The sequence below is a fragment of the Oenanthe melanoleuca genome, chromosome 7 (assembly GCF_029582105.1).
Source record: "Oenanthe melanoleuca isolate GR-GAL-2019-014 chromosome 7, OMel1.0, whole genome shotgun sequence".
NCBI classification, from domain to species: domain Eukaryota; kingdom Metazoa; phylum Chordata; class Aves; order Passeriformes; family Muscicapidae; genus Oenanthe; species Oenanthe melanoleuca.
Window position 1 is genome coordinate 28,400,961 of NC_079341.1, and position 16,080 is coordinate 28,417,040.

At 42.2% G+C, this 16,080-nt stretch overlaps 2 protein-coding genes across 4 annotated transcripts; one reads left to right on the plus strand and one right to left on the minus strand.

Moving 5' to 3' along the window:
• Nucleotides 1–250: 250 nt before the first annotated feature.
• On the minus strand, nucleotides 251–3,253 carry DBI (diazepam binding inhibitor, acyl-CoA binding protein). Its single transcript, XM_056496785.1, has 4 exons — nucleotides 3,148–3,253; nucleotides 2,947–3,064; nucleotides 1,250–1,312; nucleotides 251–546 (listed from the first exon to the last, which is right to left on the minus strand). The coding sequence occupies exons 1-4, from the start codon at nucleotides 3,154–3,156 to the stop codon at nucleotides 473–475; spliced, it is 264 nt and encodes an 87-aa protein (XP_056352760.1). The 5' UTR covers nucleotides 3,157–3,253; the 3' UTR covers nucleotides 251–472.
• A 179-nt stretch (nucleotides 3,254–3,432) lies between these two features.
• On the plus strand, nucleotides 3,433–15,085 carry C7H2orf76 (chromosome 7 C2orf76 homolog). 3 transcript variants are annotated; one of them, XM_056496783.1, is made up of 6 exons: nucleotides 3,433–3,503; nucleotides 5,002–5,153; nucleotides 6,825–6,875; nucleotides 9,328–9,365; nucleotides 9,500–9,581; nucleotides 12,566–15,085. In XM_056496783.1, exons 2-6 carry the CDS (start codon nucleotides 5,021–5,023, stop codon nucleotides 12,640–12,642), a joined length of 381 nt encoding a protein of 126 aa, XP_056352758.1. In that variant the 5' UTR covers nucleotides 3,433–3,503; nucleotides 5,002–5,020; the 3' UTR covers nucleotides 12,643–15,085. The 3 variants fall into 3 exon arrangements, with proteins under 3 accessions (XP_056352758.1, XP_056352757.1, XP_056352759.1); XM_056496782.1 differs by lacking the exon at nucleotides 3,433–3,503 and adding an exon at nucleotides 3,520–3,751; XM_056496784.1 differs by lacking the exon at nucleotides 3,433–3,503 and adding an exon at nucleotides 3,667–3,837.
• The last annotated feature ends 995 nt before the right edge of the window (nucleotides 15,086–16,080 follow it).

The window sequence follows — 16,080 nt, forward strand, 5'->3', positions numbered from 1 at the left end:
CTCCGGCCAACAAGAATCAAGCACCTTGCTCTTAGCACACACAGCACTAGAGAGAATATTTTCCAGCTAAGCTCTGTGGTGCTCCAGCTTCTGTGGGCTGCCCCTCAGCTGCCTGGGAAGGAGTGTTTCGGCAGGAGCGCCGAACGCAGGTGACCGACCCCCTCTAGTGGCACAAGGACAGGGGAGGCGGCTCTGCTCAGCACAGAGGGAGGAGCTCACAGCAACACCCAGGGATGACCAGCACAACAGCTAAAGTACCAAATGCACTTTAATGAGTTCCAGATTTTGTTCCCAGAAGGAATTTATACCGTGTCAGTACATTAGGCAGGTACATAATTTCTCCTGAACTACAGGCATGAGGAGAACCGGCTATGACATATTAGGTACCTAAGGTTACTCTTAGAAACCAGTTTTCCACATTATTAGAAATAAGGCAGGTTTCAGGCGTGCATGTAGCTGATTTAGTCAGTCCTCAGATGCCATATTTGCCCTTTAGTTCTTCCACTTTTGCTATGTAAGCTTTCATTGCATCTTCTTTGGACATTCCTGAAGGACAGAACACAGGGAACAGTCAGATACCTTCCACAGAATGAGATGCCTTTTACAAGCCACAATTCCTTGCTATAGCCTGTGCCACCAGACAGAAAAGGAGCTAGGAAGGTCACTCCCAAAGTTTTAAACAAATGTGCTCCATCAGTCATAGAAAAACAACATTTCCAAGCAAAGTTGGTTTTGCAGACAGCAACTAAGCAGTATATTAATTCTATTAATGTAATTGACAATTATTGCTGGAAACTTAAACTTATTCCTTAAAACCAGAAAAAAAGACCCATTGTCATAGATTAGAGCACTTATTTGGCTCCTTATTTAGAGTTAGGAGGTCAGTTGTTTCCTCCAAAGCTTTCCTAACTGCAAGATTCTCAACAGCTGGAGGGAGAGCTCAGTTTTTGTGGTACCAGGCTGGGACCAGGAAAACAAACTTAGATTTCTGCTGCTGTTATTGTTCCTCTTTATTTAACATCTTAGGCCAGCTGTGCATTTTGCACCCTAATTCCCTTTCACATAGACCATATTTTTTAGGATTACTTCTGACTTGCAGAGGTAATTAAAGTTTATTATCATGGCACTCTGAACTTCTAGAACTCTTGTCTTAAAAGGCAACTCTATTCTGTTTCTTGCTGAACTACATGTGTCTTTCTGACTAGTTTGCCAGTGGTAATTTAATTCATTTCTTTAATCACACACTTACCTTTCAGTGCACTCCAGGCATCCCACTTTGCTTTGCCTTTGAAGTCCAGCATACCAGGGCGCTCTGAGAGAGACAGGATAAGCAGCAGGATTAGTTTGTGTGATCTGGCTGCAGGTAATACTCACTTGAAGGCTTAGTTAGCTCTTAACGGTGACTAAATACAATGGCTCATCTCTGCAGCTGTTACTTGCTAACCTGTAGTAAGCAGATCACCTCAGGGGAATATGTTACACCATGGTTGGTGACAACAGAAATAGATTCTTTCAAATTCCCTTGAGACAGCAGCATTTGAGCAGAAGATCAACGACTGTGATTTGGTTTAGTTGCACTTTCTGAAGAGCCTGCTGTCACATAAGAGCTATCCAATTAAAGAAGAAAGGCTCTAAAGTAAAGCAGAAATACCTTGAGGTCCATTACAGGCAGAGACATGAAAACAGACAGCTGTTTGTAGTAACATACAACTCAGAACTCAGTATCATCAAGTTAGTGCTGTGTTTCTAACCTATAGCTCTGCACCTGCATTTGGAAACCTTGGAAATCTGACTCACTTCACTGCAGGCTGTGGTGTGGCCAAGTAGAAAGTGAATGACACGTATATGCATAATCTTTGTGTAAAGTCCCCTTTGTGGTTTTACTTCCTCTCTCTCCTTAAAGATAATTCTCATAACTCACAAATGGAACAGGGCAGTGTGCACAGAACACCCTTGTGCAGCTCCCATGGCACAGTGACCTGCAGCTCCAGTTGGCACTCCCCTTCTCTCATGTCACCCTCCCACAGGCTGCTTCTCTGGCCAGCTCACGTTGGCTGCTGCTTCACGGAGTGCAGACACTCGCAGGAATGGTGGTGTATTCACAGCTCTGGAGCACTGTTTCACCCTGTCAAGCACTAATAATGCTGATGTCCAGCCACACCAAAAGGATCACATCTTAAACTCAAAGTCACTTCTTTTCTCCCTCACGCTGCCAGCTTTGGAAAAAGATTAAATTACCATTTCCTGTACACTTCACTGCCAGCTTTTAAATCAATGGCTGCTCAATAAACTTTGCCAGCTACTGGGTTAGGAGGCCAGCACTGCAAAGAAATGACCTTTTCCCTTTCTAATTCTAGCTACTCCAGAGTTACACAAGGTCGATAGAGACACGTTTCACTTTAAATGCTACTCCAAAGGCTGGGCTGCCATCCACAGCACTGTAGCGAGAGAAGCAGCAGAAACATTTTGCACTGTGTACTTGCAGACATATTTTTGTTACAGTCTTTCTGAAGTATATTTAATTGCAGCTGCTATAAAAGTTTTTTCCTATTCTTCTGGTTTTGCTTTCCAGTACTATTTTTAGCAGCGAATCCAGTCTAAATAAACTGCATGTGTCATGCCCTTCAGTGTTGCGATTCCACCCTCGTATCGCTCAAGTCTGTATAACCCAGAAGGGTTTGCATTAAAGCAGCACCCCTCGGCCTGAGCAGCCACTTACTGACAGAAGTCTCCAAAAATCCCAATCCCAACAGAGCATCCTCAGGCCCTCACTGACGGCGGCAGCCGGGTTAATCTAAAAACCACGAATTGCACAAAGCCTTATCGGGTCAGCTGTGCCCTCCCGCACAAATCCGTGCCAGGTCGGCACCGAGTCACTTTCGCTGAGGGAACGCAATGGGGGAGAGGATTTCCCTCAGGAAGGGGGGCAGCCGGGGCGGTACCCACCCGTGTTCACGTCGCCCACCGTGGCCTGTTTGTAGTGGCTGTAGATTTCCAGCATCTCCTGGTCCGTGGGCTGCGACTTCAGCTGCTTCACCTCCTCGGCAGCTTTCTGGAACGCGGCCTGGGGAGAAGGCGGCAGCGGGTGAGTGAGGGGAAGGTACCCGGTGCCCCCAGCGCCCCCCGGCTCCCCGCAGCCCCCCGCACCTCGGTCATCGCGACGAACACAGCTCGGTCCGGGCCCCGCCGCTTCTGCCCCGCCGCCCCCGCCGCACGCCCGCCTCACCCCTCGCCAGACCGGCCACCGGCCAATGGCAGCGCCGCGGGCCCCGTGGGCACCAATCAGCGCGGGCCGGGGGCGGGAGCAGGGCGGGCAAGGAGCCAATGCGGAGGCGGTGCGGGAGCCTCCCATTCATCGGGGCGTGAGGAGACAGCGGCGGAGCGGGGCGGGGCGGGGCGGGGCGGGGCGGAGCCACCTCAGCCAATCCCGTGTCTCGGGGTGCCGCCGGAAGGACGCGATTGGCGGAGCGGGCGGGCAGACCCGGAAGTGGCGGCCGAGAGCGGTAACGGGCCCGGGCGGGCGGCGGGGCCGGGCCGGGGTTCGCGCTGGGGCGGGCGGGTCCCGGTGCTGCTGCGGCTCCGGGGGCGGTTCTGTCTCCCAGAGGAATGGGCCGCCAGCACCTGCCTTCCTGCCCCGTGGAGGCGCGGGGTAGCACATGGTCATAGCCCTACGTGCGACCGGTTTGAGTAGTAAAGGTAAAAACTGGCGATTTCTGATCCCGCAGTGTTTTAACACGCTGCTTAGGGACAAGTGAGTTCAATGCTGTGCCCTTCGCTGCACCCCCCACCAGTCCATGTGGAATAACACCAAGAAAACATCCATCTTCGCTGTTTAGTGTAAATCGAGTTACTTTTTTGTTGATTGGCATGTGTTACTTGTGTGGTGTGTGACACATACAGCTCATTTAAAATGGAATTGGAACTCGGGGGGTTATGAACCAAGGTGGTGTAAAAGCAAGTTGCAGATAGTACTTGATGAAAATATTGGTAGTTTGCTGTGCCAGGCTATGGCTGGGACAAATACAGCCAAGGCTGGGATGCACCTGCATATGGTGGGGCACTTAAATAACCCTGCAGCAAAAAAAAGGAAAAGAAAAAAAGACACACAAAAAAGAACATGAGAACGAGCATGAGGGGATGAATGGGTGAAAGGTTCATGCCTGCTCGGGCTGGGAGGTGCAAAGGTCGTGCTGATGTTGGAGCATGTGGCTGCAGTCCTTGCTCCTTGCTGCAGCAGCTATGGCACTTGAGCACATGGCCAGCAAGCTGAGGGATGCCCAGTGCCAAAAACAGAGAGGTTTGTCAAGGTAGAAAATAACTTATTTTCCTGTGGAGAGAAAAAACCCAACAGAACAATACGTTGGCTTGTTTGAAGAGGGTTTTGGGTTGAGAAGACCACTCTGTTTTAGGCTCTGCTCTCTAGTATAAGCCCACAGAGCCATTCTAGAAACTGACTATTAAAAATTAAATCCCTTAATTATGCAGTAGTGCACCAGGAAAATTATTTGCCTGTGTATGTGGGGGCGGTTTTTCACTTTCCCTGGGGAGGTGATAATGAGCATTTTGTAACAGCTTAGGCATTTTTCAGAGTATTACACTCCCTGCAACATAAGTATGTTAAAAAAGTCTTTGGGTTTGTTTGTATTAGGACATTCTTCTCCAGCACAGGCTTAGTTGCCTGGCAGGGAAAGTCTTCAGTCACTTAAAACCCACACAGCACATTTGCATTTATCCATAGCACCTTTGCATGTTTAGTAGAGAGTCTGGTGTGGCATTTCAGCACAGATACTGGAGTGGTGTGCAGTGTCAGTAGTGCCTTGTTTATGTTGAGACCCTGTTACTGCTGCAGTAGGAATCACAGAAGTGAAATCCTGAAAGGCACAGCGCTGTTGGATTTTTCAGTATCTTTAATTCTTTGCATGAAGCCCACCTGCACGTTGTTTTCCAGCTGTGCTGGTGAGCAGAGCAAAGGCAATAATCCCTCCCTTTGTTGTTTCCCAGGTCGCTCAGAGCCAGCTCTATGTCAGCAGGACGCTCGACCGTCACGGTGCGCCTCGTGCGCTCCTTTGAGCACCGCAATTTCAGACCTGTGGTGTACCACGGGGTTCCCCTGGACCAGACAGTCAGGGACTTCATGGCTTTTGTGCTCAAGGGTAAGGTGGGGTGGGCTCCTGCCTTCGCTTCAGTCCCACGTCTTGCTGTCCCTGCACAAGAAAGTGGAGGGGAGCAAACTAATGGCAATTCTGTGGCTTTTGTTAAAGATGCCAAATCTGTATTTTCGTGCCCTGTGTGCTTTTCTTCCTTAGATGAAAGTTAATGAGAGCTTCCATGGTCAGTGTGCCATGCTTGGATGGACTGCTCCCCCTGCCCTTATCCCCACGTTTAGTCTAAAAGAAACAAACAAGGGCATTGCTGCATTTGGCTCAGTCCCTCAGGCTCCTTGAGTGGTGCTGTCAGTCAAATACTCATAAATTAATATAATTTAGAAAGTCTTTGATCCTAACTACACAAGTATGTGGAATGTGGGAACTCAAGTCTGTTTGCTATTTGTGAGAAGAGAGAATCTTGAAAATTTGTTTTTGACACTGTGTGGTCTCACTGTGCATGCTTGTTTCTGAGTTTCTGTCTCCATCTTGAGCTTTGTGCTGCAGTTTTATTCATCTCTGGGCTTTCTCTTTTAGAAGCCTGACTGAAAGTGACAATGAATCTAAAAGTTAAGTACTGCAGACCAGCCCACACAGGGACGTGGTAACTAGGGTGTTACCCTTAATCCTGCAGGTGTATTTCCACACACCTCAATGAAGACATTCAAAGGGTACAAAATAACATTTTTTTTTTTTTTTTTGGTATGAAGTCAGCTTAAACAAGTCTTGAGCTGTTACAGATGATAACATTTGAGCAACTCCTAGGACATTGCCCTGGGATTTATGGGAGTCTTGTGTTTGGCAATTTCCATACTTCTAGACAGTGATAGACATGACAAGATCTTAGGATGCTTTTGGAAAACTGCAAGCACTTTCACAACATATGGCACAGCTGTTGTTATGAACAAGAAAATAAAAAACAATGCTATGAAACTTGCTTTTGATGTGTGCAGTATTGCAGCTTACTGCTATTTGAGACAAAACCAGTGTTTTGAACGAGACTTTTTAGAACCTCGTTCCACAGGGATCCAAAAGCCCTGTTCCTTCTTTACTGTAATCTGTTTTGAAGAGGCAGTTTAAGATAAGTTAAACTACTGAAGAAATGCTGCCTTGAGTACCCCACAGGTAGCTGGGCCTTCTGAGGTCCTGTTTAAGTCACAGGGAGCACTGGCACCAGGGGAGGTGTCAATGTTCCTGCAGCTACATATGGGCTGTGTCCTGCAAGCAGCTAAAGAGTTAATTTTTTACAGTTTGGCTTCCTTTTGTGGCTGGTTTTCATGGCATATTTGCAGGATTCAGTTGTCATGACAGTTGTCAGCTGGTTGTATAAGGTAAAGAGAGATGCTGGGCAAACCATTAAAAGGATGTTCCTGGCAGATTTTGGAAGGATCAGACTCTCTTGGTCATACCCCACTTGCACTGACTCACTGTCCTCATGGAGTGTTTTGTTCAGAGGGACTTCATGCTCACATGAAGTTATTCACATATGGAGTCACTATAGAATCTGAGCCAAAGGCTGTGTTTTAGCATTTGATCCTCAAACAAGTTTCCTGTGTACAGATTAATTTTGATGTAAAGGCTGCCCAGGGGATACATACATGGCACAATAATGGAAAATGAAGTATTGGAAATAATTTAAAAAGAGAACTTTGTTTTAACTTTGTGTTTTTATTTCAATAGATGTGTCTTCAAGGCCAGGACTTCCTCCTCCTTTTAAAAATTACAAGTATGGTAGGTGTTTTTTATTTTTCTTGTTGTAATTACTGTCAAATGACCACATAATATTTTGCACCAGCCTTTGAACAACATAAAAAGATAACTGCTGTACAATGCTAATGTTGGTGCCAGTGCCTGCCTGCATTTACAACTCTATCCAGCTGTTGTAGCTGGAGTTATGCCACTGGGATCTTGTCTGCAGAATTTGAACATTATTTTGAATATCTGTTTTAATCTTTGAATTAGGCTGTATGGTTTACATTATTTGCTACTGAGAACTGGTAGGTTTTGGTATTAATTTTTTATTACTTTTGTAAGTGTATAAGTTATAAGTATACTTTTAACTGTCTTTACCCTAATGAGCAGCTTGTTATCTGTGTGCTTATGTATTTCAATATCTATTTACTGATGGTGAAGCAGAAGGCAAGAAGTTGAAAATGCTTAAGACTCATATACTTAAATAGCTTACACAATATAAGAGAAACAGGGGAACTTTGCTCTAAGTAGCTATGAAAGCTCTTAGGTACAAGCTGCTGGTGTGAAATTTAAGCTGACTTTATCCTCTAATGTAAAGCTTTATATATATTTCCTTTCTGTGCAAGTTGGCATAAACATGTCCAATTCGTCTCTTTGGGACAGAGAAAGCTTTTTAAATAGATTAAGTTGCTTTCTTGGAGTTTGTAAACTCAGATATCAGTCACATGTCTTTTCCTAAACTTGGTAATTCTCAAAGTTCCTGGAGGTGTGGCTTCCCTTCCTGGGGGGCGGGGTTAGGGTTAGGTTAGGTTAGTGTTAGGGTTAGAGTTAGGGTTTAGGTTAACCCCTAACCCCAACCCTTAACCCCAACCCTGACCTTAACCACTTAGAAAGTGGTTTTCTTGTGAAAGTGGAAAGCTCATCTTATCAATCTCCATGATAGACCTATTATCAGAAAAGGCAAGGTTAAAAATTGGCGGTGTGATTGAGTGGGACAAAATGGGGATGAAATAACAAAGTCAGAGGAGTTACCTTATGAGAAGAGACTATAGGTTCATCTCTGTAAAAGAGTTATTGAAGCCATTTAATAGCTCAGATGAAACCATGGTGAAGTGCTGGGTGCCAGTGGTGAAGTTCTGAGCTAGTAAAACTGAGACATGACTGCACAAAGACTAGAGAAAATGGAATGTATCAAAGTAGGCAGAGGAGCTTAAAACTAACAGGCACAGGCTGGGTTTATTTGTTGTAGCAGAAAGGTTTCATGATTGCAGTATATTTTTTCTGTGATTGCTTGGTCTTTTTGTAATGTTTCTATGCAAGATGGATCCTGGTGATTGCAATTTAGTGTCTGTCTTGCTTCTGATACAACAGTTATTACAACATACCAAGGCTGCCTTCTCAGTGACCTCTGCAGTGAGAATACAGAGTACTTCTTACCTCGTGTAATGTTTTAAACAGTGTTCAGAATGGGCCAGAATGGTGTGGAAGCAAACTTCTGAGTGGGAATGTGATCTCTGTTATTCTGAACATCTGAATTACCAGCTCCTGGTAATTAGAATGTTGGTTTAGGCAATAGTAAACTTTGCTGCATCCTTCTCTTACCAGACTATTTCAACATGTAATGTTCACTCAATGCACAAAAATAAACTAGAACAGAAGATGAGCAGACAAGCAGAACTGGTTTTTCTTCTTTGCTGGGAAGGGACTGATGTGTTACCCCAAATTGTTCAAACACAGTTTCTACAGAGCTCTTTTTTTTTTTTAGTGTTGCATGGCTTTAAGCCATTCCCTCTGGATCTCTGCACTCATCCAGTTGCTTTAGTGACTGTGTTATTTCCCTGTTTTTCCCTTCTGTTAGCAAAGCCCTGCCCATGTTGCCAGAAGAAAGTGGTACTTAAAAAAAAAATCTGTAAGCACTACACTGCACAAAGTAAGATAAAAATTATTGAAGAAGGTATAGCATTAAAGAGAGATGTTCGTGTAAAATGAACTTGCTTAACAAAATTTCTACCGTGGATGGTGGGTGTTGTATTCATGAGAAGGAAAACTTCAAGGGATGATCTGAAGTGATCAGGTTACTGTGTCTTAAATCACTTGCTGCCTCTCAGCTGTAGCAGTTGACAGTGCATAAATGCTGTTGGTCCTGCCCCAACTGCATGTGTAAAACCTATTAAGTTAAAACACCCTAAGTGGCATTTAAATTGATGTGTTTTGACTGGCAATTGAGATGGTCATTAGTTGGTTATTGTAATTCAGCCAGCAGACAGAAGCCCAATAGGATGTGGTACCTTAATGTTGCATTGACTGCTTTAAGACTGTGGCTGCAGGACTGTGAGATTAACATGTTTTCTCCACTTTCAGGTTGAATACACAAAATTGTTAATAACAAAAGAATTTGAAACTTCCCCCTTTGTTTTTCTTTCCCCAAGTGCAGCTTTCAGTGTTGTCCTTATTAAGCCTTAGTTTAGAAAAACACTGTTTTTTCTTTCAGATACAATGAAAATTATTCACCAAGCACACAAATCTAAGGTAAGATTATTAGCTGTGTTCTTCCCCTTTTGCATGCTTTGATGCAGACAGATCTCTGCACTGTCAAATTAGACAGGAACAGAGGCAAACAGTAAATTCTTCTTATCTTTGTATTCTGGTTCTCTGATTTGTAGACTGGTGAGCTTGTAGTGAGTTTGGAAGATGATGACAAACTGATTTTGAAGGAAGACAGCACACTGAAAGCAGCTGGAGTAGGTAGGAGTACATTTGTATTGACTGAAGATGCTGTTCCTTGTGGTAGCATTAAACTGATAACTGGCTGATTATGTTTGGACAGGCTGCTGAAAAGTAAATGCTATTTCTGATGCTCTTTACATGACTTGATAATTATTCAGGGAAGCATTATTCAAATCATTGGTCTGAGGGCAGCAGGTATCTGCATTCCAAATATTCAGAATGCAAATTGTGATTTTTAGAGGGTATGCTTATAATTCTGCTGAGAGTAATTTTAAATGATTGACAGATAGGTTATTAGTACCGTGTCTGCTTAGTCTTATCAGTAACATTTAAACTGATGTTTTGGTTAGAAATGTAAGTAGTGGAACCAGCATGGAATAATGAAATAAGATTAGATTTGTTTAATGTGCAGCATACAGTGCCTGATAGTCAGATTGCTCAGGAAAGCTGGAGCAGTCTCATTTAGAGAATGTGCTGAACATAGCAAAGAGTTGAAACTTGACCTGATTTCTCACATTTTGACAGGAGACTACATACAGGGCATGTCTTTGGGTAATAATGTAAAGAAATGTCTGTCATGATGAAATTGATGGTCCCTGGATGTCCTTTGGGCTTCCTCATAAGTGTGTCTGAATGACTTTGTGGCAGCAGGGCACTTAAGGGATGTGGTTGCATTCCACCTTGATATGGACATTTGCTCATTTGAATCTGATTTTCCTGGCTGGGAAGCTTTAAGTGCCTGAGCTCTAAGTGCAGGGGCTTCACAGAGGAGGCTCCCTCCTGCTCCTGCTGCTCACTGATTGCTCCCCAGCTGCTGAATGGGATTTCTTTCTCTTAGGTTACTTGGCTCTCCTGTTTCCTGGGTTTAGGTGACTTGGGATGTCTCTTCAATGTTTTTCTCTGGTGTGAACTACAATTGGTCCCAATATACCTTTCCTGAAGGTCTTTGTGTGTTCCTGTAATATGAATCATAGTTTTTACTACACCAGGTCTTTTTGTCTGCAGGGGGTGGAGGAGGAAGGGAGGATTACTGGCACCCAAGCCTTGCAGATTTGTAATTTAGTTAGCAGAAGATTCGTTTAACCATGATCTTTATCTCTGTAAGGCGTTAGAGGCAGTGCAGTTCAGGAGAGGGACTGATGACTGTGCCAAATGTTGAATTAGAAATAACAAAGCTGTCTTCTTTCAAAAAGGTATGGATAAGTATTTGTATATATTATCTGTCTTTGAAACTGGGTTTGTAGCTACAGCAGTGAAACAGTTGGATGTGATCTCAAAAAATGGTGTCAAATCATCAGATTAAATGTTACACTGAAAGGGAATAGAAATGCAGCAGCCTGTTCTGTGTCTCTGTATAAAGGGTGGTTCATTTAGGGCAGAAAATGATTTAAAGCTGCTTTTTTATTCTTTTTTTTTTCTGAATAACAGCAGTTATTAGTCATTAGTATATTTGTGATAGAAAAGGAAAAGCCATTCTTTGAAATATGCAATGTGCCATTATGTCATTTTGAATTTGAATATGTTCCAGTTGATGTGAAAATTGGCTAAGTTAGGAGTGGGGTCTTTGTAGTAAAATCTTGAAGATTTTACTTTTCTCCTTCAACAGGAATGAGAAAAGAGTAAGAGTAAGTATCATGTATCACTGGTCCTCATTTTGTACACAATGATAATTTTGTACACTTTCTTTAAATCAGTAAGAAAATTTGAAATCTCCTATTGAGATATGAAATTTTTCCAATATCTAGTCTGGACAGGACTTACTAGAATAAAACAATCAGAATCACTGTTAGAAAATCTGGGAAATTCTGATACATGCAGAACATTTTTCCTGAGCTGCAGTTGATTGCCCTTGGCACTATAGAGGGTTGGGCTAGAGAGTTATAAATTATGAGGACATTAGATAAGTATCCTCAGGAAAGCCTCTGTAGTAGTGATTATTATTACAGTTATTATCCAGTCAGCAAAGTTAATGCTTGCTTTTTTTTATTTTTTTTTTTAAGCAGGGTGTATGTTAATAAAGTGTTCAATATTCATTACAAATAGTCTTGTCTGTTTTCTAGTTGAGATTCTAAAATGCCTTCTACTCCTTTTTTCTTTTTTTTTTACAAGACAGGCAGACTTCATTAACTTGAGGTTTAATTTAAAAAACGAATGTGGAATTTATTGGCTCAGCACCTTAAAGAATTCCATGTTTAATAATTGTGAAGGCATTCCATCAGATTTGTCTCTGTTCTGAATTAGTAATGTTGCTGACTTATTGTTTTAGAAGAGGAAGTCCTTGACCTACTGGGTTGAAAGAATTGTGACTGTTCTGAACCTTTGTGGGTCCTTTAGCTCTGCCATATCCCCTGTGAATAATTAGAGGTATTTGAAGGTATTGCTGGAGAAGCCAATTTGTGTCTTTCACTTTGCATATTGTCGAAGCCTCATGAATTAATCATCAGCAGGGCAAAAAATTAACTTCTTCAGACACATATTTTGATGGGTCATGAGGGAGAATGTAAAGTGATCTGTAAAATATTCTACTGATCCTCTAAGTATTAAATTATTATACCTACAGGCTAATTCAAGGGAAAAAAAGAAGTTTCTTTCTCCCTTTCCTAACAGAAAAATGCACAAAAATTGTGTGTATCATGCTTCATTACTTTCCTAGCATTTGAAGGTGTAAGAAATGCAATCACTTAATTTGCTGAATGCTTATACAAACAATTGTGAACACTGTGTTAAACAAATCTTGAGGAGTTTTATGTACATATTTACTTCTATACATTCATGTTCCTGGTGGTTTTGGTTTTTTGTGTTGTTTTTTAATGAGGTTAAATGACTTCTTTAATACTGGCAACCTTTTCCAAAAATATGATGAGGAAGAAAAAAAAAGTGTGTGGTGACTTATAATTGTCTTTGACCATGAAGTTGCTAATTGTCTTCTAAGATTCTAAATAGCTGGCTGTTGGTGGTTCATTTACTGGTGTGCTAAATATTTAATTTTTTATTCATTCTAGCAAATGAGACGGAATTAGCATTCTTCTGTGAGGAAGATTACAGAAACTACAGAGCTAATCCTGTTTCAGCCTGGTGAAGATCCCAAGAGATTGTTTTGTTTTCCCATACCTGTTGTAAATTTTCCTTATTCTGCTTAATGAGATTTTTCTTAAAGATCAATAAATCCTGGAGGATTTCTTTGCAAACAGTGCAATTCCCTTCCTATAGAAATTAATTTCTGTCGATATGCTAAGGCTGAGAGAAGAAAAACTGGGGGACAGAAATGACTTTTTTCTCCCTCCCTTTTCTTTTTGCTGTGCTTGGCTGTTGAGCCTCAGGCAGTGCCATCCCTGACCCATGACACATGTCCTTGGTGTGATCCCACAGCAGACAGTAACTGCATGAGGAAATTACAGAATGCACAGGGTGATCCCATCACACTACTGACTTCTAATGAAAATGAAGTGAAACCTCCTTCAAATGAAATGAAATGTTTTATGACCAAATCACTGGGTATTTTAAAGAACTTGAGAAGAGAACCTCTGTGTTTCAAGTCACAGCTTTACTTCTCTCATTTTATGTTTGGTCTCTTTTGTTTAAGCAGTGCAAACTGGCCAGTGTTTCATGCTTTTCAGTGGTGAATGCTTTCCATTATCCTTTCTTCCAGCCCTCTTTAGCATGCTGAAAGGCACAAATGTCTGTTGGGAGGCTTTTGTGTCCAGGAACCAGTTTGCCTCCAGCTTCACTTCATGGACACCTTCACATAGGGGGAGCAGCTCCAGGACATCAGTGTGCCTAAGCAGGAATTGGGCATTTTTCCAAGGGGAGTGAAAGTTCATGGTTTCAGTTTAAAGAATAAAACCTGAATGATTGCATTTTTTGTGAGGAGAGGCCCAGTCTGTGAGCCACATGTCTTCAAGGCTGGAATTGATTCCTTTGTGCTTTCCATGAGCCAAAGACTCTGTTGCTATGTGTTTGTTCTTGGTAAAGCTGGGCTTTCCTACTACATGAACCAAATTAAGAATAATAGGAAATAATCATGCATCCAATAAAGTACCTTTAGTTAGACATCACTTATGAAATGCTTTTTAGGAGGTACCAACATGGGATTCTGTGCCTTTAAGCCTCCCTTCACAGAAACAGGACTGATGCTGGCTCTCTTACTTAGCAGGCTTCTTGGGCACAGGCTCTGCTGAATGGAATGAGACCTCATGTGCAATTGCTTTAGACCTACACATCTACACTGAGCTCTGGGTGAGAGCTGACAGTGCTGTATCCATGAGACTTTCTGGAGGGGTAACCCTACCATTTCCTAGAGCTTTGATTGTTGTTTTTATTGACATGTGTGGTTTCCAAAGTATCTTCATAAAATTTCCCTTTTTTTTTAGATGTAGGGCCAAAGAATTCTCTGTGTATTGCTCCCACCTCATTTTCCTTATCCTTCCTGACAACTCTGTGGTTTAGGTTGTTTTACTCATCAACAGCTTTTCTTCAGAATTTTATTCTCTAGTGAAAAAAACTCTACTACTTTCTCAACTGTGATTAAATTATTGTATCTTTATCTTGTGAGGAGGAGTCCTGTGTCACTGAAGCCACCTCTGTTCTCCTGGGATGTAGATGCTGTTATGCATGCCCTGATGAATTTATGAGGAGAATTTACCTCTTGCCTTCTCTTTCAAGCTGATGCATTGCACTCCAGACTATCTCATCTTTGTTCAGCCAGATTCACAATAATGAAGGTAACTTTTAAGGGCAGAGTAAGAACCAGAGACATCAGTGTCTCAGGCTGGCCTGCCAAGGCATCTAAATGGTGTCTGCCAGCACATGCAAGCTCTCAGACTGAGCAAGCACTGCCATTCTTTTCCTCCTGTTCTGGGGATTTGAATTTGGTCTCCAGTCCTTTCAGACAGATTTGGATTAGTTTTGTGATCCCTTTTCTCTAAAGCATTTGTGTTTGAAAGAGTCCCCACATTTCAACAATTATCCTTTCTGGGCTTGTACAGTTCCAAACTTGCAGTGTCACATCAAGTGTAGTACAGTGGAAGAGCAATTCTACAGCATCAATGAGAAAAACTGTAAATGTTCTACTGCAAATGTTCAAGAATGATGTGTCTGGCACTCCAGATTAACTTCTGTTTCCAAGGGAAGAGTTAAACTACTCTTTGTGAGCTCAGTTTGCTCTGGCAATGGCACTTCATTGGCTTCTTTCTCCAGCAGCACAGTGGAGCCTTTTGTAATGCTCTCAATGGCCATACTTGTAAACTGGTTTCTTCCTGAAGTGTTTTTCTATTGTGTATTTTTTTCTTTGTTTTATGTGGGTTTTTTTTTAATGAGACTTTCAGTAATGCTTCTTTCAAGTAAACCCCACAAAACCACAGATAATAACTGAAAACTTGTTAGGAAAGTTGCTGTTCCAACAATTTTTTGGTGGGATATGGTACAGCCTGGTATCAAAGTAGGCTAGATTTCAGGATTATTGAGTACTGAATGAAATCTCTGAACACTGGCTAATAAATTAGTAAAGACTGAGATGTCTTTGCCTATGTTGTTTTGACATCCTCTTTCTGTTGAAGGAAATCACAGAGCTGGTACTGTGGTTTGTTATTCTGGCAGAAATCATGAACTGCATTGGTTTACAGCTGCTTTTAATCAGAGGTGTGGTGGGGTAAGTCAGTTTTGCCAGTGGTCTTAGGCATTGTGGGGTTAATAAAAATTCATGTTACAGTGGGATGTTCTTGGAACTATTCACCATGTTTTTGTTGAATTAAAGAGCAAATTTATCCTGGGTTATAACACTGCAGCAGGGAAAGTCAGTCAAACTGGAACCCTGGGGTAGTGTGTCAGCCTTGGCTGTTTCTTGAAGAAAAAAATAACTTGAGAGAGACTGGAGTTTTGATTAGGAGGTGTGAAAGCATTGCTACTGAAGAATAAGAGAGGAAATTTGGGAAAGCATGATCATAAATAGGAAGAGGAGGTAACAGTGTAATGAATAAACAGAAAAATCTGCACATGCAACACTCTTGGTGCAGAGATACCAGAGCAGTGCTGCTTTCTATAGAACTAAAGGTATAAAAATGGTGCTTTTTCATAATTCAATTGGAATTGAATTAATGAACTGCTCCAATAAGCATCTTGTTTTTTCTGGCTTTATACTTCCTGCATCCAACAGTTTAAATTATTTTTCTGCCCAGAGGTGGTTATGTTGCTTTTTGAAGAAGCAAGAGTTAAGAAAAATCTGCTGATGTGGACAGCTGAGTTGACCAGTGGCATAAAGGAGAACTCAAAGATCTGATAAGCACTTTTACTGTTAACTGCTTTATCTGAGGTAAACATTGTGATCCAGAGGTGATCCACAAATATATTGTAAGCTGTTCTCTTTCACTCCCTGGCAGTATTTAACATCCCCTGACAGATCACTTATTTAAAAATGAGCCTGCAAGTAGCAGTCCAAGAGTTCCCACAGCCATGATGGGACATCCATGGGCCCTTTCCTTGCAAGCTAATAGCAACAGAAATCCTGAGTGTCCAAAGATCA